This window comes from Delphinapterus leucas, chromosome 5, assembly GCF_059928025.1.
Source record: "Delphinapterus leucas isolate spDelLeu-1000000601 "Yukka" chromosome 5, BTC_Dleu_Yukka2, whole genome shotgun sequence".
Taxonomy (NCBI): Eukaryota; Metazoa; Chordata; class Mammalia; order Artiodactyla; family Monodontidae; genus Delphinapterus; species Delphinapterus leucas.
Window position 1 is genome coordinate 18,696,793 of NC_143133.1, and position 27,114 is coordinate 18,723,906.

At 36.9% G+C, this 27,114-nt stretch overlaps 1 protein-coding gene across 2 annotated transcripts in view; it reads right to left on the minus strand.

Moving 5' to 3' along the window:
• Positions 1–27,114, minus strand: part of AFG2A (AAA ATPase AFG2A) — a 334,297-nt gene that overhangs the window by 303,390 nt on the left and 3,793 nt on the right. For both annotated transcript variants that reach the window (XM_022596439.3, XM_022596442.3), the window contains exons 2-9: positions 24,320–24,441; positions 23,130–23,287; positions 19,565–19,623; positions 18,280–18,924; positions 17,189–17,318; positions 16,636–16,692; positions 15,019–15,142; positions 12,348–12,603 (exon numbers count right to left, since the gene is read on the minus strand). In XM_022596439.3, coding sequence (XP_022452147.2) covers positions 12,348–12,603; positions 15,019–15,142; positions 16,636–16,692; positions 17,189–17,318; positions 18,280–18,924; positions 19,565–19,623; positions 23,130–23,287; positions 24,320–24,441 — 1,551 coding nt within the window. The remainder of the gene's footprint in view (positions 1–12,347; positions 12,604–15,018; positions 15,143–16,635; positions 16,693–17,188; positions 17,319–18,279; positions 18,925–19,564; positions 19,624–23,129; positions 23,288–24,319; positions 24,442–27,114) is intronic.

The following is a 27,114-nucleotide window of genomic DNA, read 5'->3' on the forward strand; positions in this document are numbered from 1 at the left end:
CAATCTTGAGGAAGAAGAAAAAAGGTGCACTTACCCTCCAGAAATTAAGTCTTTTCAGAAGGCTTAAGTGATTAAAGATATTTCAGTATTTTGCACAAGGATAAAGAGATCAATGAAACAGAACAGAGAATTCAGAACAAACCCAAACTCTTGATTTATGACAAAGGTTAGTTAACAATGCAGAGCAAGAAGAATGGTCATTTCATTAACTAGTGCTGGTACAACTAATTATCTACATGGAAAAAAGTGAAATAATTATAGATAGTAATGTAAAAGGAAAGATAATAAAGCATCTTTAAATGAAAGAAGATAATATAAAATAAAATATTCACAATTGTGGAATTTACACAGATTTCTTAAACATAAAAAAAATCACTATCCATAAAGAAAAATGTTGATAACTTGGTTCATTATATTTATGTTATAATAAATGTATATGGTTACAAACTTCTATTCCTCAAAGACTCTGTAAAGAGAGTAATTATTTTTTTAAAAGCAACACAATAGAAAAATTGAACAGATATCTGAATAGGCATGTCACGAAGGAGGATATCTAAATGGACAATACATATATAAAAAAGTATTCAACTCAGTCTTCAGAGAAATAAAAACACAATGAAATACTGTTAAAAACCCACCAAATTCTGGCAAGAATGAGAAGAAACTGGAATTTTCACACATTACTAGTGGAAGAGGAAATTGCAGCAATCACCACAGAAAACTTTTGGCAGTATTTACTAACAACAACACACACACATATTCTATAACCTGATAATTCCACACCTAGATATAAAGCAAACAGAAATGTGTACATCTGTGCACCAAAAAAAATATGTGCAAGAATACTGATGGCATCATTACTCACAATATTTATACAATAAAATATAGCAATAAAAATGAACTAATGCTACAACTGAATAAAATGATGAAGCTCTCAAACCATAATATGAGAGAAAGAAGACAGCACAAAACAGGCTGAACTAATCCATGGTGTTAGAAGCCAGAAAGAGTGGTTGCCTTTTGTGCTGAGATGAAGAGTGGTGGCTGGGAGAGAATCTGATGGAAGTTCTAGGGCACTAATAATGCTTTATATATATAATGCTTTATATCTGGTTATATATACTTTGGAAAATGCATGGATCTTATAGTTTTTACACTTTTCTATACATGTTATATTTCAGAAAGAAGTTTATTAAAAAATAGAATACATAAAAAATGAAGTGAAAGGGAAAAAACCTATAAACAAAGCCACTATAAACAAGGGAGAAAAGAACAGGACTTGAGGAGAGACAAGAGCATTCCCTATGTTAATGAATCTGCAAGTATTTTTTACAGAATAGTTCTCAATGAGAGAATCACTATTCTGTACCTGTGTTACTTACTTGCCAATTCAGTACAATTCATATTAAAGCAAAGCAAATAGTAAAATAAAATATGTCATGAAGCCACTGAGAAGAGATATTCATTGACTATAAGTTACTCTTTCACAGGTACTCTTCTTCAATATTAGTTCTATTCATTCATTCAAAATATTCACTTAGAAACTCCTAGACATAGTTAATTCATTCAACAATGTACTGAGCTCTTTTTCTAGAGTACAAAAGAGCAAGAAGGCAGATAAACCTCTCATAGTGCTAACAGTCTGAAAGAGAAGACATATGATAACAAGTTATTATTATATAATGTGCCAAGTATTATGACATGGAAAGAACAAAGTGGCATAAAAACACGTCAGGGACATCTAATTCAGTTTAGTAGGATTAGTGACAGTTTAGAGTTAGATAACCCTCACAGAAATCATTTAGTATATTCCTTTATTTCACAAATGAAGAGAGACTAAAACATGTATACAAGCTAAATTAGTTAGACCTGAAAAATGAGTTGATGTTAAACTGCTAATATGGGAATTGAGGCCAAAGAGGCAGCAGAGTATTCAAGGCAGAGGGAACAGCATATATAAAGGCCTAGGGGAGCTTCCCTGGTGACACAGTGGTTGAGAGTCCGCCTGCCGATGCAGGGGACACGGGTTCGTGCCCCGGTCTGGGAAGATCCCACATGCCGCGGAGCGGCTGGGCCCGTGAGCCATGGCCGCTGAGCCTGCACGTCCGGAGCCTGTGCTCCGCAACGGGAGAGGCCATAACAGTGAGAGGCCCGCGTACCACAAAAAAAAAAAAAAAGGCCTAGGGACAAGAATGAGCATAACACTTCAGAGATGATGCATCCCTGAAGAACAGTAAAAGACAAAATCTCTATCCTTAAAGAGTTCACACTTAGAAATATGAAAGAACATGTTTTAAATAAACCTAAATCCATCTCTATTCGTTTGCAGATAATGTGAGAAGATGAAGTATGGCACACTGTCAGAAAGGGAAAAAGAAAATAAGGAAGATTACAGATTTGCAAAAGCTGTAAAAACATAACAAGGATACTGGAAATTCCTACCAGAGCCCTTCAGATTCTTTCTCAGTATGAGGTTCTATGATTCTAGACGCTGTACAGAGGTACTGTATTTTATACAAATGCTATTCTTGAAAATAACATAAGTTGAAACAGAATTTATATGAATTAAATGTACATCAGGGCTTATAAAGTTAAAGATCCTTGGAGCTATCATATTAATGCAAACAACCCTCCATGGTCCTAGATCCGCCACTAGCTCAGATGTCACTTGACATAAAACTTAGCTCCTCTGGCCATCAGTTATGTCATTTATTAAATGGAAAGATTAAAATATATCAGTATTTTCTCTAAATTATTTTCAGCTTTATTTTTTTATTTTTATTTTTTTGGAAAAGGTAGTCTTTTTAATAACTGCTTTTGTCACCAGGTTAAGTCATGCAGTTACAAAGTAGTTAGAAATTTCTGAAAGGATATTATTGTTAAAACAAGAAAAGCTCGGGCTTCCCTGGTGGCTCAGGGGTTGAGAATCCGCCTGCCAATGCAGGGGACACGGGTTCGTGCCCCGGTCTGGGAGGATCCCACATGCCACAGAGCGGCTGGGCCCATGAGCCATGGCCACTGAGCCTGCGCGTCCGGAGCCTGTGCCCCGCAACGGGACAGGAAACAGCAGTGAGAGGCCCACGTACCGCAAAAAAAAAAAAAAAAAAAAGAAAAGCTCATTCTTACATAAATAATATCTAGTACTTCACTGGGACACTACTGTTCAAAAGGCCCTGGTCAAACAACTCCCAAACAAAACAACCCCAGGTTGTTTCCAGCCCATTGGGAATGAAGCCGTGTGCAGAAAATTCTATGATGCTAAGCTTAAATTACTGGACATCACCATTCCTCAGGAGGCCATACTAGAATCTATGGCAAGAAATTAAATTTTTAAAAATACACATATTTTTATAAACCAGAAGTAAACAATTAACTAGAGGAGCAAACGGACACATGTACATCATCAAGGAATACAGCTTAGGGCAAGCAATCTATAACATTTCCTTTCATTACTAAGTTTAATTTTTAAAATGTAAACAAAAACAGAACCAATAAAACTATGTTAAGAAACACAGCTTTGAAACAAAAATACAGGTGTAGCTAATTAAATGTGTCATTTTGCTTTCATTATTTTATGTTCTAATGATCTCAAAAGTTTTGAAATGGGAAACAAGTTGCAATTAAGAGAACAAAAGACAAAATGCCCCAGGCAAGCCTAATGCCAACACATTGTTTCCAGTATATGACATGTTCTCCTCAAGCCCCACATCACTATCCAGATATAATCACTTCTAGACAAGAGCAATTACTCTAAATTCATGCTCTTCAAGACCATCTGCTCCATATTCAATCAACAAACATCTTGCTCCATGCATACGGCATCCTACAATTTTATACTTAATGCTTGCTAAATAATGATGTTATTTTTTGAGCATGCAATTAAGTTCCTTCCTTAGAAACTAAAATTCATCACAGGAGTAATAGTGTTTTTTAGAATTATTATCTACCCTACAGACAATTATATAAAGAAGTAACATGAAACATGGGCATCAGGATCTCAGATTTGAATTGTAAAAGTTAGGCATAAAATTTCTGAATAGTATATTCAGGCAAATGAAGACTGAAAGCAACTATAAAAATCTAAGTCTCTCTTTTTAAAATATACTTTCCTCAAAATATCAGAATTCCAGAAATGTTTTATCTGGAGTCTTTACTCTCCCTCAACTCAGTATTAAGTATAGACAAGGTGATAAGTATTACCTGATATATCACTGGGAGAGTTCCATTTCTCACTCCTTATTCATAGAAAAGAAATTAAACAGAATACTCTCAAAGAGGGTATTGTGGTTCTTGCGTTATTTTTATTACAAATGATTGGTATAACTTAGACTGACTGCAGAAGCCAGGTCTATTACGAATCCCCTATCACTTTTAAAAATTGCTTTTAAAAGTAATAGCACTATGGAAAGCACCCTGGTCTCAAGACCTGAATCTTGGGCCAAGACTTCACTAACTGCTTGAGCTTGGATGGATCACACAGTCTGTACTCATCTGTGAAATAAGGGAATATACGAAATGATTTCTGATAGGGTCTTCTAGTTCTAAAACGACAGAATTAATTCACTTCACCAGTCCCAGGTTTTAACAAACTTTCCTAAAAATACAGCTTATAGTATCAAAATTTTAATATCAAATTATTTATTACCTGGCTTACCAACCCTATTAAAATGCAGAGTTAGGGGCTTCCCTGGTGGCGCAGTGGTTGAGAGTCCGCCTGCCGATGCAGGGGACACGGGTTCATGCCCCGGTCCGGGAAGATCCCACATGCCGCGGAGCGGCTAGGCCCGTGAGCCATGGCCGCTGAGCCTGCACGTCCGGAGCCTGTGCTCCGCAACGGGAGAGGCCACAACAGTGAGAGGCCCGCGTACCACAAAAAAAAAAAAAAAAAAATGCAGAGTTAGGAAAAGGATAGTTTGCTTATAGCACAATTCTTATGCCAACAGAGGTTGAAGATCTATGGCTTTGTGGACTAGAGCAAGGTCCAGGTAAGAGGAGAGGAACCAGGAAAATAATGAAGGAATATAGTCTGATATGATTTTGACTTGGGGCGGGGGGCGGGGGGGCAGCAGGCCAACTATATTTGTCCCTTTTTTTGGAAGGTACAAAAACTCTAAATAACACACCATTAAAACTGAAAAAATAATTCACAGTCACTATCTCTGTTCCTTCAACTTTCAATCACCCCTCAATTTATTGCGATCTACTAGAACTACTCTCTTCCAAGGCCCTCATGACCACCCAAGTACTAAGCACTTGATGTCACTGTGGTCTCTATACTGTCGATCCTGCTCCACTATTTATTTCCTGTGTGATCTTGGTGAAGTTGCATAACCTGTCTGACCTAAGTTTCTTCACCTATAAAATGAAGATAACCCTATAAGGAATGCTGTAAGAAATCATTAACACGTGTGAAGGCACTTCAAACAATGGATGGCACCTTGTAAGTACTCAATTAGTGGTAACTAATAATATATTATTTCTAATTACTTCCTCCCTGAATCTTCCCTCATTTGAGTCACCACTTTTTTGGGGTTCTCTTCCCACCTCTCTAGCCACTCTTCAGTCTTCTATACCAGATTTTTCCTAACAATTCAACCTTTGAATGGTGGTATTCCCCAGGATCCCTTCTTTCCTCAGTAGCAGGCTAAAACCTCCCTGATCCTTCGCAAATACAACACAACATATTATAATTTTACCTGTTACACTGCTGCACTTCTCTGTGCATCTTGAGCTCTAAGAGGAGAAAGTCCAAGTCTCTCTTATTCACTGACGTAGTCCCAGCACCAAGTGCAGTGCCTGGCTCAATAAATGAACGAGAAAATGAACTCTGTTCATTCTAAGTGACTTCATTCATTTCAATGGCTTCAGTCATAATCTAACTGGTGACAACTCACTAAAACATAGATCTAACCAAGACTCTCATCTCCAAAACCTGCAATTCAAAATCCTGCAGCTTAGACAATGTAAACAATAAAAAGGGTTAGAAGGTGGAGGACAGAGTGGGCAGGAAGAAGACATCCCAACAGTCTAGACAAGAGCAATGAAAAATAGTTTAAAAATTTTTTTAAAGCTGAAACTCTGAATAAATTTTGAAAATAGAGCTGACAGGATTTGATAAAGAGTAACAAAAAAAGGAATCAAGAATAACTCTTAGAAGTAACTTTTTTTTAGAAAGACTGATTTTTTTTTTTTTAATTAGAAAGAAAACCTTTCCTTAGGTTTTCTACTTTTATAGCCTTGGCAAGGCAACTCAGAAAATTTTCCACTAGTGAAGTAAATAGGATATATCACTTAGAGCTTAAACAGAATCAAAACTACCACTTGTTTTTCTGAAACAAACCACTCATCTCCAGTCATTTCAAATGAACAGCAGAACTAATATTAAGATACCCAATTCACTGACCAAAAAAAATTCTACTTCTCATATAATATCCATAATGTTTACGCAGTAGGAAAAATCCTAACATCACAAATATAACTATCACTATATTTCAGAATTACAAAACAGAGGGGAAAATTCATTGTTTTATGATATTATATTGCATAATTACTGCCTATCTATCCACCTACAATAATGAATAAAGATATGATCCCTTATGAAATGCATTAATTAGAGGATAATCATGATACATACATCAATTTAATTTTGTTGCTCTACTGCAGGGCTAAAGTGGACTCACATGTGGGACGACGTGGGTACGGGAGGGAAGAGACTGTAACTGACTATGTATGACAGGAGAGCTCTCACATTCAGCAAGAAAATCTGTCAGGGAGGCACCCCCAAAATAAGCCATATCTATTTCTAGTCTGCATATTTCTATTGATGGGCAAGACTTTTACCGATCCAGATTCAGTAAAAGTCACTACTCTAGCAAGGTAAAGGATTCTGCTAGACTTCCCTGATACCACTTGTACTACAGTAACCAAATACTTCATAAAATCAGGAATACTGTCAAAATTCAAATAAGCATCTACCAGAGAAGTGCATAAATACACATAAAATATGAAAATTTTTTTTTAAAAAAGAGAGAAAGTGACACTTACCAAGGGCCTGTATAAACCATGAACACTGCTGTCAGGCTATACTTCTAAACCTCATAAGAACTCTTTTAAAAATGTTATACAAAAAAAAAAGTTATCCCTATTTAGCAGATGAGGAAAGAGTTCAAGAGGTTAAATGGCTTGCCCAGTGACTCCCAGCTGATAAGGGGTAGTGTTAGCATTTGAAACTAGAGCTCACCATAAGCTTTCCACAAAACCCTACTATTTCCCTGCACCTTATTTAAAAATATTGAATTTTTAAAGAATCAACATTTTAATTCTAACTTAGAAAATAACATTGGCAGAATTCAAAAATGGTGGAAAATGTTAGAAAAAGAACCTTTCTTAAGAACTGGATTGTACATAGGAGATCCTCCATAAATTCCTGTTCAAATAAGCTAGTGAAGGGTGGGAGGGAGGACTAACAGCTATAAATATCTGAGAACCCTGCTGCAAGACAGATAACATTTTCCATTTCACAAGAAGTTATATTATAATAATTAGATTCAGTATTTTTACTAGACCTACGTAAGTGTAATAATGACAAAATCATTGTTTAAATAAGAGTTTTAATTCTTCCTGTTCTGTGATGGTATCTTATCAAGGCCCAAGCATTTGGTATGAACATGTTGAAATGATGTGTAATCAACAAGGATGCTAAAGATAAATTCTTAGAGATGTGAAGCAAATGCTTCCTTCCACTGTTAACAAAATGACCGAGTCCTCTTCTTGAAGAAATCAAGCTCTATTTATATTCACTCTCCTGAAATGGCACAGGCAGCCTTAGAACGATAAGTTTATAATAAATCCCTGCATTTGGAAAACACTGTTGCTAAGCATCTTCTAACATTCAGCAGAGTTTATATAATTCATGTCTCCACTGCATAATTAACATTTCATGTTTTCTAAAAAAGTGTGGTATGCTTATCTATGTTGTTAATTTAAAACATTATAAATTTTGAGGGAATTAATAAAAGGCTATGCAACTAATTAATTAGAAAGGCAGCCTAATCCCAGGAGGGATAAAAACACAGACATTAAGTGTCAGGATGTGTCAGAGTTGAGCTTATAAACAGCTTGTCTGCTTGAGATAAAACATTTCAAAATGCAGCTGCTCTTTGCTTAAAAAGGTGAGCTACAAAACATTAGGCTTTTGGACAAGTCACAACTTATCAAACCACACTCTAGCTCAAAAATTAATTATAAAGAAAACATAACATTTGAAAATCAGTTTCACACCCAACCTGCAACATTAAACATTATATCTGCTCAGATAATAAGAGATCCAATTGTTGAAAGCAATACTACAGTAGTATTTCCAACTTTCTTATTTGTTATGGAGACAAAGTTTAAAAATACGGAAAATATTCAGTAACACTAGAAAAAAAGATTAGAAAAGTTGAGAGCAATCACACTGCAAAAGACACAGCATCACCCTTACAAACTCTGGAATAGATTGCAAACCTTCGGTCCTCTGGAAAAGCATGCACAAACATATATACTACAATGATTTTGATCTTTTGTATCAATAACCCACAAACAATAACCTTAAGATTAACAAAACAATCAGTAACATAGTTCACTTAGGTTTTATGAAATTCTGAATCACTTCAATGTATGTAATTACTAGACACCTGTGCACCATTTTATTAAAAATGGCAGAGCCTCCCCAACTAGAAGCCAGTCCAGGAAAAAGGAAAACCACCAGACAGCCAACACACCAAAAGCTCAAAGAACATACATGTCCACAAATCATAAGCAAGCAAATGTTCTAAGAAAAACACATGTCTACATTCCTACTTGTATTCTTAAGTGTTAATCCTTAACTACTTCCTTAATTGTGGCTATCTTTCAGAATTATTTTTCATTTTAAAGTTTTATTCAGAACCATTATATATACCTGCAAGACAAACTAGGACACTCATTTTCTCCTACAGTCAGAGACTAAAATGATACAGTAGTATAGAATAGTACATTACTATCACATAAAAACTCTAGGAAGAAACTCAACCCTATCAGTGAGAGAGTCAGAATTACATTACCTAAACTAAATGCAGTTATTTAAATCAGTTACAGAGAATCTCCAAAAATCAGAGAACTGGTTGGCCTAGACCAGTGGTTCTCAAAGTGTAGCCCTTGGACCAGCAGCACTGATTATCACCTGTAACTTGACAGAAATGGAAATTCTTGTACCCCAGCTGGACCTACTAAACCAGTAGCATGCAGCCCAGAATTGTGTTTTAACAAGCTCTACAAGTGATTCTTATACAGGTTTAACACAGGAGAACCACTGGCCTAAATTAATGATACATTTCCTGTTCACAGGGAAGTACAAGACTGGCTACTTCAAATCACTTGGAAAACATTATAAATACTGATTCCAGTTCCCCACCTTCTTTATTCAATTAAGTATGGAAAGTGAGTGAGTGAGTGAGTGTGTGTGTGTGTGTGTGTGTGAGAGAGAGAGACAGAGAGAGACAGAGAGACAGAGAGAGAGAGAGAGAGAGAGAGAGAGAGAGAGAGAGTGTGTGTGTGTGTGTGTGTGTGTGTGTGTGTGCGCACCTGCATGGGAGTGTGCATGGCTTCCCAGGTGAACCTGAGGCATAATGAGGTTTTAAGAACCAATGACCTGGGAATTCCCTGGTGGTCCAGTGGTTAAGAATCCGCCTTCTGTTGCAGGGGACGCAGGTTTGAACCCTGGTCGGGGAACTAAGATCCCACATGGGCAGGGCAACTAAACCTAGGTGCCTCAACTACTGAGCCAGCACGCCTCAACTAGAAAGCCCAGGTGCTCTGGAGCCCGTGCGCCACAAGGAAGATCCTGTGTGATTCAACTAAGACCCCACACAGCCAAAAATAAATAAAATAAATATTTAAAAAATTAAAAAACAAAAACAGGGGTTCCTACCTTTAAAAAAAAAAAAAAGAACCAGTGACCTATGACAGTGGCTCTCCAAGTGTGGTCCCCACACCAGCAGCATCAGCATCAGCTGGGAACATATTAGGAATTCACAGGTACCAGCCCAGACCTACTGAATCAGAAACTCTGGGAATAGGGCACAGCCAGCCATCTATAGTTTACTAAGTTCTCCAGGTGATTCTGATGCACAATAAAGTCTGAGAACCTCAACTCCAAGTGATCTGTCTGGAATTGAGAACATGTGAAATGAATCTGAATTCAGCAGAAAAGAATAAATAAGAGACAGAATTAACTTGTGTACTCAGGAATACATCTCTTGGAGCTGGAGTCTCTCACTTTCCTCACAAATTTGGAGGTCAAGGTGCCTTATTTCCTAGATAAGCCAGTGGGAATTCTCAAGCTGTCCACTTACACACAGCACAACTGGTGAACAATGAAAATGCCTCCTAAAAAGCACTGGTATTAAGCAAGATGTATTTAAAGTCCACAGTCAGAACCATAGCTGAGAAATCTTGTCAGTGGGAAGCCAAAAATTGACTGGAAATGTTCACAAAAATAGCAGCAGTTATTTAAGGCACCACAGAACACTACCTTGTCTACTGCTACCTATAAAGGTAGCAATAACCACTTGGAGTTGTTTCCTTAGCACAGAGCAGGGATTTCTAAAGGCAAGAAAGGATAGGAGGAGATGAAGCTCAACGGAGGTTTAAAGACAAAACTAAACTCAACTCTGAAGTGAATAAATATTTTTATTACTCTACCAAGAGGAGTGGAGTGGTAATTACATCTCATGTCTCCCAGTTTTCACATACACTTCTCAAATACGTACTGAGAATACTGCTTCTAAATAATAAAATTTTACCATGACTCTTTTTGTAAAAAATATGATTCTAACTTTGTGTGTAATTCTAAGGTCAGTGTAATAATTGTGACTGCTTCTACTTGTCCAAGGACACTTACTATGTTAAAAAAAAAAAGGGGGGGGGCACAGCAGTTCAAACTTCCCTAGGCAGTCATTTTAAAAGACTAAGAGCCATCCAACTTTTCCCCTAATAACTCCTCTAAATTTGAATTTAGTTAGAAGGCAACATTAAATTTTCAATTCTTTTTACCTAGAACTAGGAGAATATGTAGTTCAAATTTACTGTATAGCTGAGTTTTTTCTTCCTATGCTCAATGCACACATTAGGGGTGCCCTTGTATATTCAATAAGTGAGATATGCCCATTCTACAGCATTTGGAGCAAAATTCGACTATTTTTAATTATAGAGTTTGAGTTGTTTTATCTTTCCTTCTGAGTCACACTATTAACCAAATGTATAAGTTAATCAAGTCCTTAGTCAGACTGTTTCAATGAGAAAATGCAGTTAACTTCACAATCAGCATTAGTCTGCTTTGTAGCATTATTTCTAAGAACACTGTGGGAGAAAGCCCTGACTAACCACCTAAGTTTAAATCATTCAGACACAAAAGAGAAGACAATGAAGAGTGGAAAAGCCAGGTGTATGAAAGTAGCTAATGAGGCCAGGCCAGGTTTAGTGCCTAACTTGGGTACTTCCTTGTTATGTTCTAGTTCATCCTATCCTTCCTATCCTTCTTCCTGCCCCCCTTCCTTTCTTCCTTTCTTTTTTTCCATTTATTTCTTCTTCTCCCTTATATCCAAGGAATGTCATATGTACAAAGGCACTTAAGTATCATCTACCACAACCCCCCCAATTTACAAATGGGAAAAACTAAGGCTCAGATAAGGCAAAGAACTTGCCCAAGACCACAAGATTGATTTTAAAGGTATTTTCTACTCAAAATCCATTTTCTACTATACACCCCTGCCTCTTTAGAAAAATCTCTTGCAAAAATTCTAGCACACTGTTCTTAAGCTTTATTCTGCTATATAAAGTTAGAGAACACGACTGCATAACACAACATACACTAGTATTTAAGACAGTATACACAAAACTACATATTTTCCCTACTGGACACTTTAATTTTAAGACTAATCTTTTAAAAATTACCTTCTCAAAATCTGATTCATTGCTAGATTAGGGGAAACAGAAGATCAGTTAAATACCTGAAAATCTGAAATTATTAAGTCATATTAACAGCAGTTAATATTTATTTACTGCTTGTATGCCAAGTACATCCTTTTTTTAAGTGTATATTTTTATGTGTATATTTTTATTTTTAGGAAGAGGGATTAAGAGTGATTCTTATTTCATTTTTATAGTTTTCTGAATTATCCAGATTTTTTCATAAAACATATATTTTATGATTAGAAAAAAATTTAGCTATTTCCATTAGGAAATAAGTGAGATATAAATTATCAGTTTGTAAATAAACCAGTTATTAAATCCATCAGTACAGAGTCACTACAGCAAATCACTCTCACCTGCTTCATTACACAAGGCTTTCAAGTCTGCTCCAACGTATCCATGAGCATTATTTGCCAGCTGTAGCAGTTCAGCTTCAGTGAGCAAATGGGGCACCCTTCGAAGCAGTTTCTGGAGGATATCTAGCCGGTCTTGTGCATTCGGAACTCCAATCTCAATTTCTTTATCAAACCGTCCAGGTCTTCGGAGTGCAGCATCCAAAGCATGGGGACGATTTGTGGCCCCAAGAACCAACACCTGTCCTTCACTTCCCTCCTAACAAAACAAAATTAAAATATATTACAGGGACTTCCCTGGTGGCGCAGTGGTTGAGAGTCCGCCTGCCGATGCAGGGGACACGGGTTCGTGCCCCGGTCCGGGAGGATCCTGCACGCCACGGAGCGGCTGGGCCCGTGAGCCACGGCCACTGAGCCTGTGCGTCGGGAGCCTGGTGCTCCGCAACGGGAGAGGTCACAGTAGTGACAGGCCCACGTACCGCAAAAAAAAAATATATATATATTCTAAAAGTAAAAAATATATATTCTAAAAGTATTCTAAAAAAAATATATTCTTCTAAAAGTAAAAAAATAAAAAAAATACACACTCGCTATATAGACAAGGATAGATCTAACTAGGCTAAGTCCTATCCCTTATTTCTCAAATTTTGTCATTCATCTCATATTTCCCAAAGCTCAGTCTAAATGCTCCCTTACCTAGAAAGTTTTCCAATACTTAACTATCTACTCTAAGTGATGTCTCTCCCACTTCTAGCATCTTAACTACACAGTTCTCATGAATAACAACATATATACCCTATACCATAGTTTTAATTTGTTTAACTGTTTTAAGTTGTCCTTTTCCCTACTTGAAAGCAAAGATTATGACCTACACGTGTTTCAAACAGAACAAGGCTCTATTACGCAGTTGTCTAAGAAATCTTCCTCACATTCGCACTGTTTCTATTTTGTTTTGATAAATATTCAAATTCCTGAAAATACACAAAATATAACCAACACCCAAGTATCAGATACCCTTGAATACATATGGATTTTTACTCTGAGAATAAAATCTGGAACAACAAATTATAAAGAACTATGTTCACAATGAGCCACCTGTAGAAATTATCCAACATTCTACTCAGATGACCCAAGTGTAATCTCACAGAGACAAGCTTAATTGGAATGTGATTTGAAGTAAGAAAACTCAAACCTAATCAACTATACTGGATGTGCCAACAGGAAGTGCACGGATTACAGTGAACCTATGAATTATGAGTTTAGAAGACAAAAATACAGGCCCTTAAACATTTTCAGGCTAAAACATCAGTGTCACATGCTCCCAGTCCTGCCCAAAGGCAAGAACATCAGTTCACAGCAGGTCTATCCCAGTGGCAGAGAAAGAGGTAGCAATGACATAGTAATTAAGATGCTCCAACACAGAGCCTCCTGATTTCCTACTCACCAAAATCCATTCGCATTATAATACAGCTCTCCACATATATTTTTCTTCAGGATGAAGAGAGCCGTTCATAAACAAAGTATTTGGTCAGCTTAATAATTATACTTTTCTTTTTCAAAACTCTTTTCATTGAAGTATAGTTGATAATAAGTATACTTCTTATCATAAATGGACGAACTGGTGTCCCAGTTTATGTATCAGTCTCTTGTGAGTGTTGTTATTATGGATCTATCCTCAGAGCTCCACTATCTCCAACATACTAACAACACTGAATCCTCCAGCTTTGTAAGTTCAGAACCGAACCTGGGACATTATGATCACACCTAGGTAGTGCCCTAAGACTGAGAACCAGATGGTCATCCAGCCTCCCGCAGGTTACAATCCTTCTCTTATGTTACTCTTAAAATTGTAACACAGGTTAGCAAATAATAGAGACAATACCAAACATTCCCGTTATTTTCACATGTTCAGTTTCTACCAATAGTCAGTAAAACCAAAAAGTTCGAATTGCACAGTTTTTCAATGTGCAAAAGACTGGGGACTCCATGATTTCTATAATTTCTTTTGGTTCTGACATATTATGATTCTAAAAATATGAGTTATTTACAATCTTGTATAAGAAGTGTATTCTTCCGATAAATGCCTAACAGGAGTCTGAGAGAATTTTTCTTCATTCCTCTTCCCTATTAGTCCTATGGATCTCCCTTTCATAATCAGCACATAGTTTTTATTAATATAAGACTGTATGCACTATCAAAGAATCTGGTAACATGAGTAAATTCTTTTTAAATGTTGTACAAACACATTTCCCATTATTCTCACTTTCTGTCCTTTCACTTGCCCAACTTAGAGCCCCCAAAGAATCAATTTTTACAAGAGTAATAAGACTTACTCATGAAATTTCTTAGTAAATTCCCCTTAAATTTAATTGCTAAATTTTCCTTACTGACTTGGGCTTCAGGTTTTTAGGTTAATACCATTTATTATAAATCTATCATTGTATATAATTTTATATGCTAGAAAAATATGCCAGGTTATACTGTCCTAGCTGTTACTAAGAAATCATGAAGAAAATTATTTTATGGGTCTTTCCTCTAGTTTTTACAGCTAATATTTCTTCCTTACCCTAGAGTATCCAAAAAACTCAGACATATTTGACAGTTTTTGCCACTACATGCATATTATTAAGAAAATAGCCCCTCCTACAGAAATCAATACTGGTGCTGTACTTACTGAACCAATACCATCCATCAGTGTTAAGAGTGAAGCTACAACTCTTTTTTCCACTTCATTCTGAGCCCCTTCTCTTTTAGGGCAGAGTGCATCCAGCTCATCAATAAAAATAATTGATGGGTGCCTAAAAATAAACAAGTAAAATGAATTCTCTAATATATATTTAATTTTTAAATGATATGTTGCACTGCAGTTAAAAAATTGAAATTGTTTTAATTTTTTGACTGAAATGCAATGCATCAAATTTAGGATTTAATTAATAATATTAAAGACAAAAGCAATAGGATGTTAAGCTGAAAAGTCTTAGATTAATTCTAGCCTAAATTATTAACTCACCAATATCACATTCTAGTAGATCTGCCCTCAATAAAAAGTAGAGTACTGAGAACATGTATTGCTCATGAGATGACAGTCTATGCCCAGACAGAACTTGCCCACTAATGCCCACTAAATTGCTATGCCTGGATCACTTCAGAAGCTGAGGCCAGTGATGCTATTCCTTGGAGATGGTTTAAAGTTCCAAGGGATAGAAAGTAGAAATGCTCTTTTTAAAAAATCTACTAAAAAAACAACTTTCAAGATGACCAATTCTCCCATACAAAGATGTGAATCCTCTCATAAGAGGAAGTCTCAACTTCCAGGAACAAATTAATAGTGACAATAAAAACATTCTAAACAATAAGGTATACCACTGATTCTCAAATCTTCAGTATTTGGAGTAAAGACTACTTATTTTATCTACTAGGGGAAAAAACTTTAAAAATGGAAGTTTTGATAAGAGGGCAGTAATTATGGTAGGTTACATACCAAAACAATGAAAGAGACATAGCCATATTATGAATAAAACTACATTAGACCAAGTTACAGGCCACTCGTTAATACTCCTTGCAATGTAACAATGGTAGCCTAAACTAAGAAATGATTAGTAAGAATCATTTCTAAAGCAAAAGATTTGTCACTTTGAAGCAAACTGTAATAAAACAAAGTTTTAAGCCTAAAGGGCAACTATAATAGTCTATCGAGATTAGACGTACCCAAAAGAAAGAAAATCATAAATTTATATGCTCAAGCAAATTCACATGACTTATCGGACAGCACTGTCTTAATTCTTTTACCTTATGTAATTTTTAAAGTTGAGATATTGACATATAACATTACTTTCAGTTACACAACATAATGATTCAACATTTGTATATACGTATCATGAAATGATTACCACAGTAAGTCTAATTCACGTTGTCTCCGTACAGTCATAAAATTTTTTTTCTTATAATGAGAACTGTTTAAATCTACTCTCTTTGCAACTTTCAAATGTGCAATACAGTACTATTAACTACAGTCACCATGCTGTAGATAACATCCCCATGATTTATTTTATAACGGGAAGTTTGTACCTTTTGCTACATTATGTAATTTAATAACTTATTTCTCACATTTCCAAAACAATATTAGATAGAATTAGATTAGATAGAACCTCATTAAACTTACAATCTACTTCCAGTGCTATCACTATTATTTTTGTTCTATTCTTTCATGCTTCGTATAAAGTACTACTATCTCTACTTTCATTAATACACCCTTGACTACTAATTCCAAACATCCAAAAATAAAGAATACCGCAGAGTGGCTTCAGCAAATATCTGACGTAACCTTGCTTCAGTCTCCCCATAGAATCTGTAACAAATAAAATACATTTAAAGACCAACTCTTATCATTTTTAAAGCTCTGTCTATAAAAGCTCACCTGACTTTTCAAATATTTCCACAATACTTAATACTACTTTCAAAAATTATTTTCCAAACTTAATGTTTATACACATTAAAAAAAGCAAATTAAAAGTATTTCAATGTGTGGGCTTCCCTGGTGGCGCAGTGGTTGAAAGTCCGCCTGCCGATGCAGGGGACACGGGTTCATGCCCCAGTCCGGGAAGATCCCACATGCCGCAGAGCGGCTAGGCCCGTGAGCCATGGCCACTGAGCCTGCGCGTCCGGAGCCTGTGCTCCGCCACGAGAGAGGCCACAACAGTGAGAGGCCCGCGTACCACACACACACACACAAAAATTTCAATGTGTGAAATATCCAGACAGAACACTATTGAGTCATTTTTTAAAAACCACATTTAAGATGTATATCTAATAATATTGTTTAGTCTATTAAATTATGCACTTACTTGCTAATAATTTCAGGGCCATTAATTACAGAAACATAGGCACCAACTTCATTAGCAACAGCCCTGGCAATCATTGTCTTTCCAGTACCTGGAGGGCCATAGAGCAACACTCCTCTAGGGGGAGGAATTCCTAGAAGAAAAAGCAGAGAACACTGGATGCAGCATTACTAGGTTGCTTGTAAGTGTTGTCATATGACTTCAAACACGAGTTATAAAATAAATTTACCTTGCACAAAAACTAAAGTAAGAGTCAGAACTTCCCTTTCCCCATAGAAAAATGTACTAACTAGCCCAAACGGTGATCTCAAACAATGACTTTTTCTCTCTCTGTAGACCCAACCAGGCCAGGCTGGTTAGTAAAAAAACTGGTTTAACACCCACACTATTGACATGCCCCATCCCACACAGCACAGTTCAATGATCAAAAAACAAAGCCCAAACAACAGGAAGGGCATGCAAAATAAGCCCCCAACCCCAATTTTTATCCAACTAGCCATCTCAGAGAATATAAGCCTTACCAGGGTTCCTTTTATATGTGAATCCAAGTATTCATTTTATATATAGATAGATAGATAGATATAGATATTCATGAAAAAAGAAAAAGCAAAAAGCAGAGAAAGACACGGTATGCACCAAATATATGCAGAGGATCTGGGCAGTTAACAATGCAGAAGAAGCCCTGAGTTTTCTAAAAGCCAAGTCACTCCCTTAACTACTTGTTTCAATGCAAAGAGATCTGCACCCAGCTACATTTCCTAACAAAGAAGTTTTATCCAAACTATTTAAATGTTTGATTTATTTTTTTAGTCATTACGGCTAATCTAGCATGACAAGATACTTACTCTAGATCCAATACAAACAACTGTGGAAGTGTGCAGTTAAGAGAGACAAGGCTACAACTAACTCACATTACAACCTGAAGAGACCAAGCATAGAAAAAGGCCGACTTAACTGGCATCTCCTACCACACCTCCCACTCAGGAAAGAAAAACAGGAAAAGAGGGTGAACAATTATTAGATAAGTGAAATGAGCCAACTGCTTTTAGTATGAATTTAACATTTCTGGGTGTAGTACACTGAAGAAATCATACCATAACTCTTGAAAAGCTCAGGCTGTTTGAGAGGTAATTCAATTATTTCTCTAATTTCTTTCAGCTGACTATTTAAGCCACCAATCATGTCATAAGTTACTTTTAATTGGTTGTCTTGATCTTTTGAATTTGTACGAATCTTTGTAAAATTGACTCTTGTTGTCGAAGAAATAAAATAAAAGGTATCGGTGTTGCACTGTGCTCCCACGCTGGGTGACTTTAGCAATCTCTCTTCATTGACAGGTTGCTCATTTCCTTCTCTGGCAGACTGAGAACGACGTTTAAGACCTGTGACTGCCTCTAGTCCAAGTCCACTGCCATTCCCAGGACTCTGTGTAACACCTGACGAAACGCCACCAGCTTTATTTATCATTCTGCCATCTCCTGGTTTGTAAGGAGTACTGCTTGATGTTGGGTTTTGGGGCACTTCCAGACCTAACTGGCTTAGCTGTAAGGATATATCCAGGGTACTAGTTTCCACACTGGATGGCTTGGAGGCCATTCCCCGGGCAATAGTGTCAGAGTCATTCTGAGCCCTTCTCAACAGCGTGCCATCTGCTCCTTTCACTCGCAACACTTGCAACTTGCATGGTCGTCCATAGAATGTACAATACAGAAAGTTGCCTGGTAAAACAATCTTGCCATCTGGAAAACAATTTATTAAATATATACGTTAGCACAATTTTTCACCCATTTAAAGTTTAAATAGCAATTTATTTCATCTATTAACAAAACTATCTGGCTGAAAAGACTAAATCAAAGATGGAAGTATTAATAAAACAACCGTTATGAAAAACAGAGGACCTAATATTCCCCTATGATAGGGCACTATCTGGAGACAGAAGGTCAAGCTAATTCTCTGAAATTCTCTACACTCAGTACATTTAGGATTCTATAGCTATAACCCCATAGAGCCAGGCATTCCATGTTCAGTAACAAACCAAGCTAAAATGGCACATCTACACCAACACTCCAAGATAACATACCTGACCAGAAAGAACAGAGTTCAAGGGTTAAAAGTCTTAGTTCTACCACTGACTTTGCTCACAGTTAAGTCAAAAATTCTCTCCACTGCTCAACTACCAATCAATTACTTGGCAGTTAGGGGTGGGGGGCGGCAGCAGATACTACATCCCTATCTTAAAAGGACGTTCATTCGTTGAGAATATTCTCTACACTATTTTAAAGAACAGCATTATGTACATAAGACCTCCAAGACACATCAGTTTATTTGCTGCTGCCTTGCTTTTTAACATTTAGAAAACGTATGAAAGAGACATCTCACCTAGTTTTCTCAGAAGACAAGCAGTCAGTTGTTCTTCATTAATATCTGCATTTTTGTCACTGTGAAAGGTGGGAGAAATAAAAATCAGCATTAAGTACACCAGAAACGAAAATGTAATATAAAATGACATGTACACAGTTGTGATGTAGACCTTATCAAAAGAAACGTTAGTTTACAATCTGGAAATGATTTATACAATTTTGGAATGATTTACACTTTTTAGATACTTCTTATAGCCATGAAAACACCATTTGCAATTTGGTGTCCCAGTGGCCTGAATCAGTTTTCTTTACTATCTTACACACCACACACACACACCCCTATATACTCAGGTATATACATGTACACACGTGTGTACATTTATGTACTACATCTGTGGATGTATAAGAGCAATAAATCACAATGAAAAGTATGTGTTTTTTATTGTGTGTTATAGTCAGAAACATTGGAAAAACACTGGCCTCAATTAATCATTTCCTTTCTGAACTTGCCCAGCTTGGAGAAAGGCTTTTATTAATAGCTTACTTTATTCTCTTTGTATAATTTATAAATTATCTTTAAGGAAATTTAAATCCTATAGAGTACGTTATCTGAAGAGGTAGAAAAAAAGCGGAGTAATGGTACAGTGCAAGTTTATGCTAGAGAAAGGGTATGCCTAAGAAAAAATGGAAAAGCCTTCTTCTGACCAAAAACTGTGTCTTCCAGGAAAATTGCTTGTTTGAGTACAGGAAACATGCCTAAAAATCATTACACTTGTAAAGAAACACGTTCTTAGAGAGTTCTCAGAATATGTGCATTTTCCCTCCTCCTCCGTGTGTAAGCGGCCCATATCAGCAGAGGAAGCCTACAGTTGCGAGCTCTGCCAGAGATCACAGAGGGAGAATGGTTTAGCTCAGGAAAAGGTGTATTAGCAGGAGCATCTGGTCCAAATCTAAGCCTTGCTCCCAACCACCTTATCAGTAACAAAATCAATACAGCCAAACTACATTATTTGAAAATTCCGTATGCAAATTCACCTACTTGCTAAAATGTGTTTATAACCCCAAAATCAATACTAGCAGAGCTTTGCCAGTCATTTGTGGATGAGCACAGAGCAAGCAAAAACTGTAACCCAATACTTTCCCAGCTGAGGCTGAAAAAGGCCTATTGTTTCAACTCTCATTCAGAGGTGACCAGAGGATGGAAGGTGGGCAGGGTAGGGAGCAGTGCAGTATGGCGTGAAAAGTTCCAGCTCTGGCACCACACAGAGAGGGTTTGCATCCTAACTCTGGCATCTGTTAATGGGGTGGCCTCAGGCACGTCACTTAGTATTTCTGAGCCACTTCTCCTCATTTGAAAAATAAAGAAAATAGAATCTACCAGAATGAGTTGTTTCAAGGACTTAAGATTATAATCTACATAAGATATATATTTTCACATATTTATATGTGTTAAATAAATACACACATACATATAGACACACAAACACACACACCCTCCCTAGGAGCAACAGTTCAGTATTCGCTAATTCAGTATTTGTGGCAACGTCATGGAACACAACTGTCACCAATAATGAGAACCAACTGTGTATTCATATAAAAGAGAGAGAAAAACAAGAAGAAAATTTCATGAATCAAATGCGTGTATAAACTAAAGAGAAGATTGTACATATTTCCTTAAATACTTAAATTTACTTGTTTAAAGAACTCTGAAACTACTTAAATTGCTTTTATTTATTAAACTTTGAAGAGAAGATATTTGCAAATATGTACAAATATGTAAAATATGTAAAACAATCAGTTTTGCTTTTAAAAAAGCACAGATAAAATCATTTCCACTAGAAGGAGCTCTAACATTAGTATTGATAATAAACTTTTTCAGATACAACTGAAGGATTTAAACAGCAGACTAAAATAACTGATTCTTCTTATTGGAAATTAAGTTTCTTGTCTAAGTTCTTCTGCCATGTTTAAAACATAAGGTTCTTTAAAATAAAAAACCAAGTTTCCATTTAAAACATATACAGTCCCTCTAGAGTAGGTAATCATTATCACCTAAGACTGCTGCGCCCTCAAGAGGTCACATTTGTTAGTAATCATCAAAAACCCAGTCAACTGATTACTGCTACCTAAAGCACTGTTTTAAAACAGTATGAAGATTAATCCTGTTGAACCTGAATTAACTAAAAAATTACCATAAAATAATGGGCAAGTTACTTCTCATTGAGCCCATTTCCTCATCTGTAAAGAGGGATAAATATGGATACCTTGCTGGATGTTTAGAGGACTAAATGAGAGAAGAAAAAGAGGAAAGTGTGGGTGTGTGTGCTAGTACACAGCTGACGCTCAACATATGTTCTCTTTTCCTTTCTGGCTTTTTATTTTGTTGCTCGTTAAACTGTTATTCAATGCACTGAAGACATTTTCCTGTTTTTAAAAGAAAAAATACACCAAAGCTTAAGCTTGGAATCTACAAAAGTAGAAAAGCGAAGAAAACTTTTCAAAATCAAGCTAATGACTGAAAAATGTTTTGTGATTCTGGCATATAAAATTCCCCAAGTTTTTACAAACATGATATTAAAGTATTAAAAGATTTTTTTTTTTTTGTGGTACGCGGGCCTCTCACTGTTGTGGCCTCTCCTGTTGCAGAGCACAGGCTCTGGACTCGCAGGCTCAGCGGCCATGGCTCACGGGCCTAGCCGCTCCGCGGGAAGATGTGGGATCTTCCCGGACCGGGCCACGAACCCGTGTCCCCTGCATCGGCAGGCGGACTCTCAACCACTGCGCCACCAGGGAAGCCCAAGATTTTTTTTTTTTTAAACAAATTTTGATATGACTTGTATATGCAAACTGAGTAAAAATCCTATTAGATACAGAACATTCAAGAGGATGGGTGATATACTTTAACCATATTTGTCATCTTTGGTGGGGGACTATTTAAAAATTGGATAGATATAATTGTTTTATTTGACCGAATAATCAATGAGTTAAAATACAGAATCAGGTACACTTCACTTGAGCAGTCTTAATTAAAACTTGTTTCTTGCCAAATCACAGTAATCTATTCCTGTCTTTACCACTGTAAAAAAGACAAGAAGCAAACCAAGACAAAAAAAAAACTGTTAAATATCCATCAACAACAATTCCTCTCACCTGAAATGTCAGGGCATATTCTAGTCACGGGACATTAGAGAGCCCATAGTCCATAAATCACATAGCACCCATCTAGCTTGTGCTGTCTGACACAGTAGGCCACTAGCCACTCACCACATGCGGCTATCAAGTGCTAAAAATGTGGCTAGCCTAAATTGAGATATGCTACAAGTGTAACATAACACACTGGATTTTGAAGACTCAGTTTGAAAAACAGAATGAAAAATCTTGTTAATAGTTTTTTGTAGTTATTATAAATTCAAATAAGACTTTACATATACTGGTTAAATAAAACATACCATTACAATTACTTTCTCTTTCTCTTCACTTTTTAAATGTGGCTACTAGAAAATGAAAAATTACATGTGTGGTTCACATTTGTGACTCATTTGGGCAGCACTGATCCAGACAGTCACCAAAGAAAAGAGCCAAACCTGAGTGCCACGTCCATTTCCTCAGCCTGCAGCACAGCACCCAAAACAGGCTGGACGTGGATGGCATCACCAACCCTCACACCCACATTCTTCTGTGCCATTTCACTCAGGCCAACCTTGCCTCCAGGAAATCCTGCCACAGGCCAGGCCGTATAGACCTGCCCAGAACATAGGAAACAAAAATATAATAAATATTTGTAGAATATCATTCATTTATAAGGAAGAAAACTAAGCACAGTCAAGTACATGGATCTGCAAAACACAGTCCGTACCCCAAAGGAGTTATGATTTGACATCAGTTACAAAAAAACTATTTTTTTATAAATATTACATCTCTTTTGTGAAGATCAGGAATAATACCACAGTGAAAAATGGTGGAAGAGCTGAAAGGTGGATTTAAGAAAAGAGACAAAGGCATTAACAGGTGATAAGAGAAAAATGAGAAAAAATACTGAAGGCAAGCTAACTGTAAGGTAGTTCAGTCTGGAGCATAAACTACATCTAGGAAACAGCGAGTGACCCAGTACAAGAGCTCCATGGGAACCTGGTTCTCAACCGACTTAAATGGTAAGGGAGAAACTCAAAGATTTCTAGCTCCGGATAATAGGCTGAGCTCACATATTTATAGTCTTCTCTTCCACAAAACACAGTAAAGGATGTTTTACAGTATAAGCCCAGAACAATGAAAGGAATGGGAGGCAAGCCATCAGCAGATATAAGACTGCAAAACATTTCGAGAGGACCCCACTGGGTGAGAGAACACTGACTGACGAAGCAGCAGCAGAAGGCATGGCAGAGTCAAAGGAAGAAAGCTAAGCTGCCAAAATGACCCAGGAAAGGTTCTGGACTTAGAGTCTCAGGTATGATGAATGGTAGCCAGGACAAACGGAGGGTAATCAAATATTTACATACAAAACAGATGACCCAAAATAACATTTCTGTGAAGAAATACAACTAACAGACTGGGACAAATAGGGCTGGTAGTGTGTCACTACCTCTGGAGGAAAGGCTTCTTTCTACATCATGGCACTTAGGGCCTACAACTCACAGGGTATCAAAGGAAGGAAAAGTTTACATAGATGTGAGGGTCTTGTAAGATATAGCTTTTCATTTATTACTGCTTGTGTTGAAAATTAAAATCAAAAACATCTGAACTATTTCTAAAGTAAGGAAATGAAAAGGACTCTCACCTCTTGCTTTCCATCCAAACTGGTAAGCAACACTGGTCGACCAATACATATGTTTGCAGACTTCATGGTGTTGAGTCCAAGTTGAACAAGGGAATTCTGGAATGCTTTAGGAACTTTGTCGTCTACCAAGAAGGAAAAGAAAATTATTTTTGCACTATTTGTAACTGAAGTTAAAGCATGCTTTCTTTTGGAGTAAATAAAACTCCTTTATCCACATGACCATACAAATGCACTTAACAAACCCTGGAGAGACTGCTGTCCCAACCCTCCTTATTTTAGCAATCAGACTTAAAACCAAACCTTTGTAAGGATCCACTGACAATATGACTGCTAACTAAAAAAGGATGTTTTATGGGGTAGGTATTGGTTTTCATTATTTAAAAAAAAATCTCTAATTTCATTACTAACTGAACATACTTGCAGTAGGGCTTTTCATACTTGCATTCTGAACTTTTCATATTACAGATTCTAAGTTGAGTTGGCTACTAGTACTCAAAGGCTTGAACTGGGGAAATGACACATCATCTGGCTCTGGAGGATTAAGTTATGTTTCCACTTCTCACCCACAGGATAGGAACCAGACATTCTTCCTTTCTATTCCCAGGAACACATGGATAACAACAACACAAGTCTTATTCCTTAGGCAAACACACACCGACTCAAATGACCATTAGAGCTTTCAACTTTTGGCCAAAGAAGGGGCCCAGAATTCAGTCCAGTTTCAAAACCTCTGAAAATGATATGCTAACATCTCCACCCCTGCCCACACACTCCCTCAAGCTCCACATTTGGTTAGCTGTCCCTCCTCTGATGCTCCCAGCACCCTATGTTGCCAGATATTAGCAGTTATCACAATATTCATTTATTTTACAATCTGACTTTCCTTTAACAATATACTGCTTTGTAACAGGAAATGGGTCATATTCATCTTTGTAACTCCAGCACCTAGGAGTGCATCAAATATAGCAGATGCATAACAAATATGCATGAAATGAATGAATGTAGTAGATGAGTATACAATATTTTTCTTTTCAGCACAAAATCCATGTAACGCTTACGATGCCTCTCACATAAACTTTATTATAAAACTTAGTCACATATATCATAATCACAGAGCTCTGACTAGTATTAGTGTTCTTTCATAATCAGAAAAACAGATCTTTTGTAATTAAAAAGGAACTAAGTCAACAAAAGCGAAACCATGAGGTATGTCTGATTTACATCATTCTCTGCCACTGCGAAGTAACTTCCCAACACATTTATTTTCCCTCTGTCATCAGATGAACAAATCTAGAAAAACAAAGCATCTCCCAGGGCTAAGATTAACAGAACTGAGCATAAAATAAGCATTTTTTAAAATATGACAGGCTGAAAAGAAATTCAACTTTCCTATGAGCACCAGGTCTCTTACACAGTTTACCCAGAAATAAGAGCAAAGCGTCCTGTTTGATAACCTCATAATGTTCAGTTTCTGCCACTTCTTTCTTCCTAATAAAGGAAACCTCAATGAATTACCCTTCCCTCTTGATAATTACCTTGAGGGGGGTACTCAGTCCCTGACAAGATTCTAAGTTTTCTTCCTCTCTTCCCTCCATCCTATCCTGCACCAAGATTTGAAACATCACACACTTCTCTACCTCCATTTCCTCCCTATCAGCAATGGAGATCATGCTCAAATTCCCATCTGTTGGCTTTATTTCCTAATACATTTCCATTGTATTCTCTGCTTACAGTATCCAAATCTATGTAAGCTATCCCCCGCACAATTTTCACCAGTCCTCACTCCTTCAATACCTTAAAAATATATCTCTACATCTACTTCCTATTAATTAACTTCACACTTACTGAGCACCTTATGTGCCAGATTAACTAATGAGATAGTAAAGGTAATTTCAAACAACCACCCACCCTTCATTTGTTCATTCAGCAAATATTTACCATGTGCCCACTATATGGCAGGATACTACACTAGGCACTGGGGAAATAAGGTGAACAAAAACAGACACAGTCCTTGGCCTCATGGAGTTTATAACTTAATAGAATGAAAGTTATTAAACAATCACTAAATAACTGTACAATTCTAAACTAAGATTAATGCAATGAAAGAAAAACTAAGAGTCCTAAGAGAGGCTATAATGCAGGATCAGATCTAATTTGGAAGAATCAGAGAATGCTTCTCCAAGAATATTTAAATTCAGGTCTGAAGGAAGAATAAAATTAACTAAATGAAGAGGGGGAGGGGGAAGACAATTCTCAGCAAAAAGAAGAGCTTGTACAGACATCCTTGACAAAAGACAGCATTGTCCATCTGAGGGGAAAAGTACAGGCAGAGTGGTGGGAAACAAGGAACCACATAAGGAAGGTCAAGACCACCCAGGGCAGTGGGCTTTATCAAGCTCCTTGTCTTTAATCTGACAGTAATTGGAGGCCAGTTAGTGGTGAAAAGCAGGGTCGTGACAGGATTTTTATTTTAAAAGATCATTCTGTCTGCAGAGTGGAAAAGAAATTGGAAGAGAGCAGCTAGTGTAGTAGTCCAGGTGAGAGAGGATGGTGTCTGAGATTAAGGTTGAAGCAGTGGGAAGGGAGTGCAGAAGTGGAACATGGGAAATACTTAGTAAACAGGACGTGGTGGTGGACTGGATAATGTGAGATGTAAGAGAGCGGTGTCATGAAGGAATCTTAGATTTCTGAATTTTACAATGAGAAAGACTGAACAGAGCTCATTTGTTTTGTTGGAGGAAATCTGACTTCAGGAAGTCAGTCCTGAAGTATCTTTGAAAAGTCCAAAAGAAGAG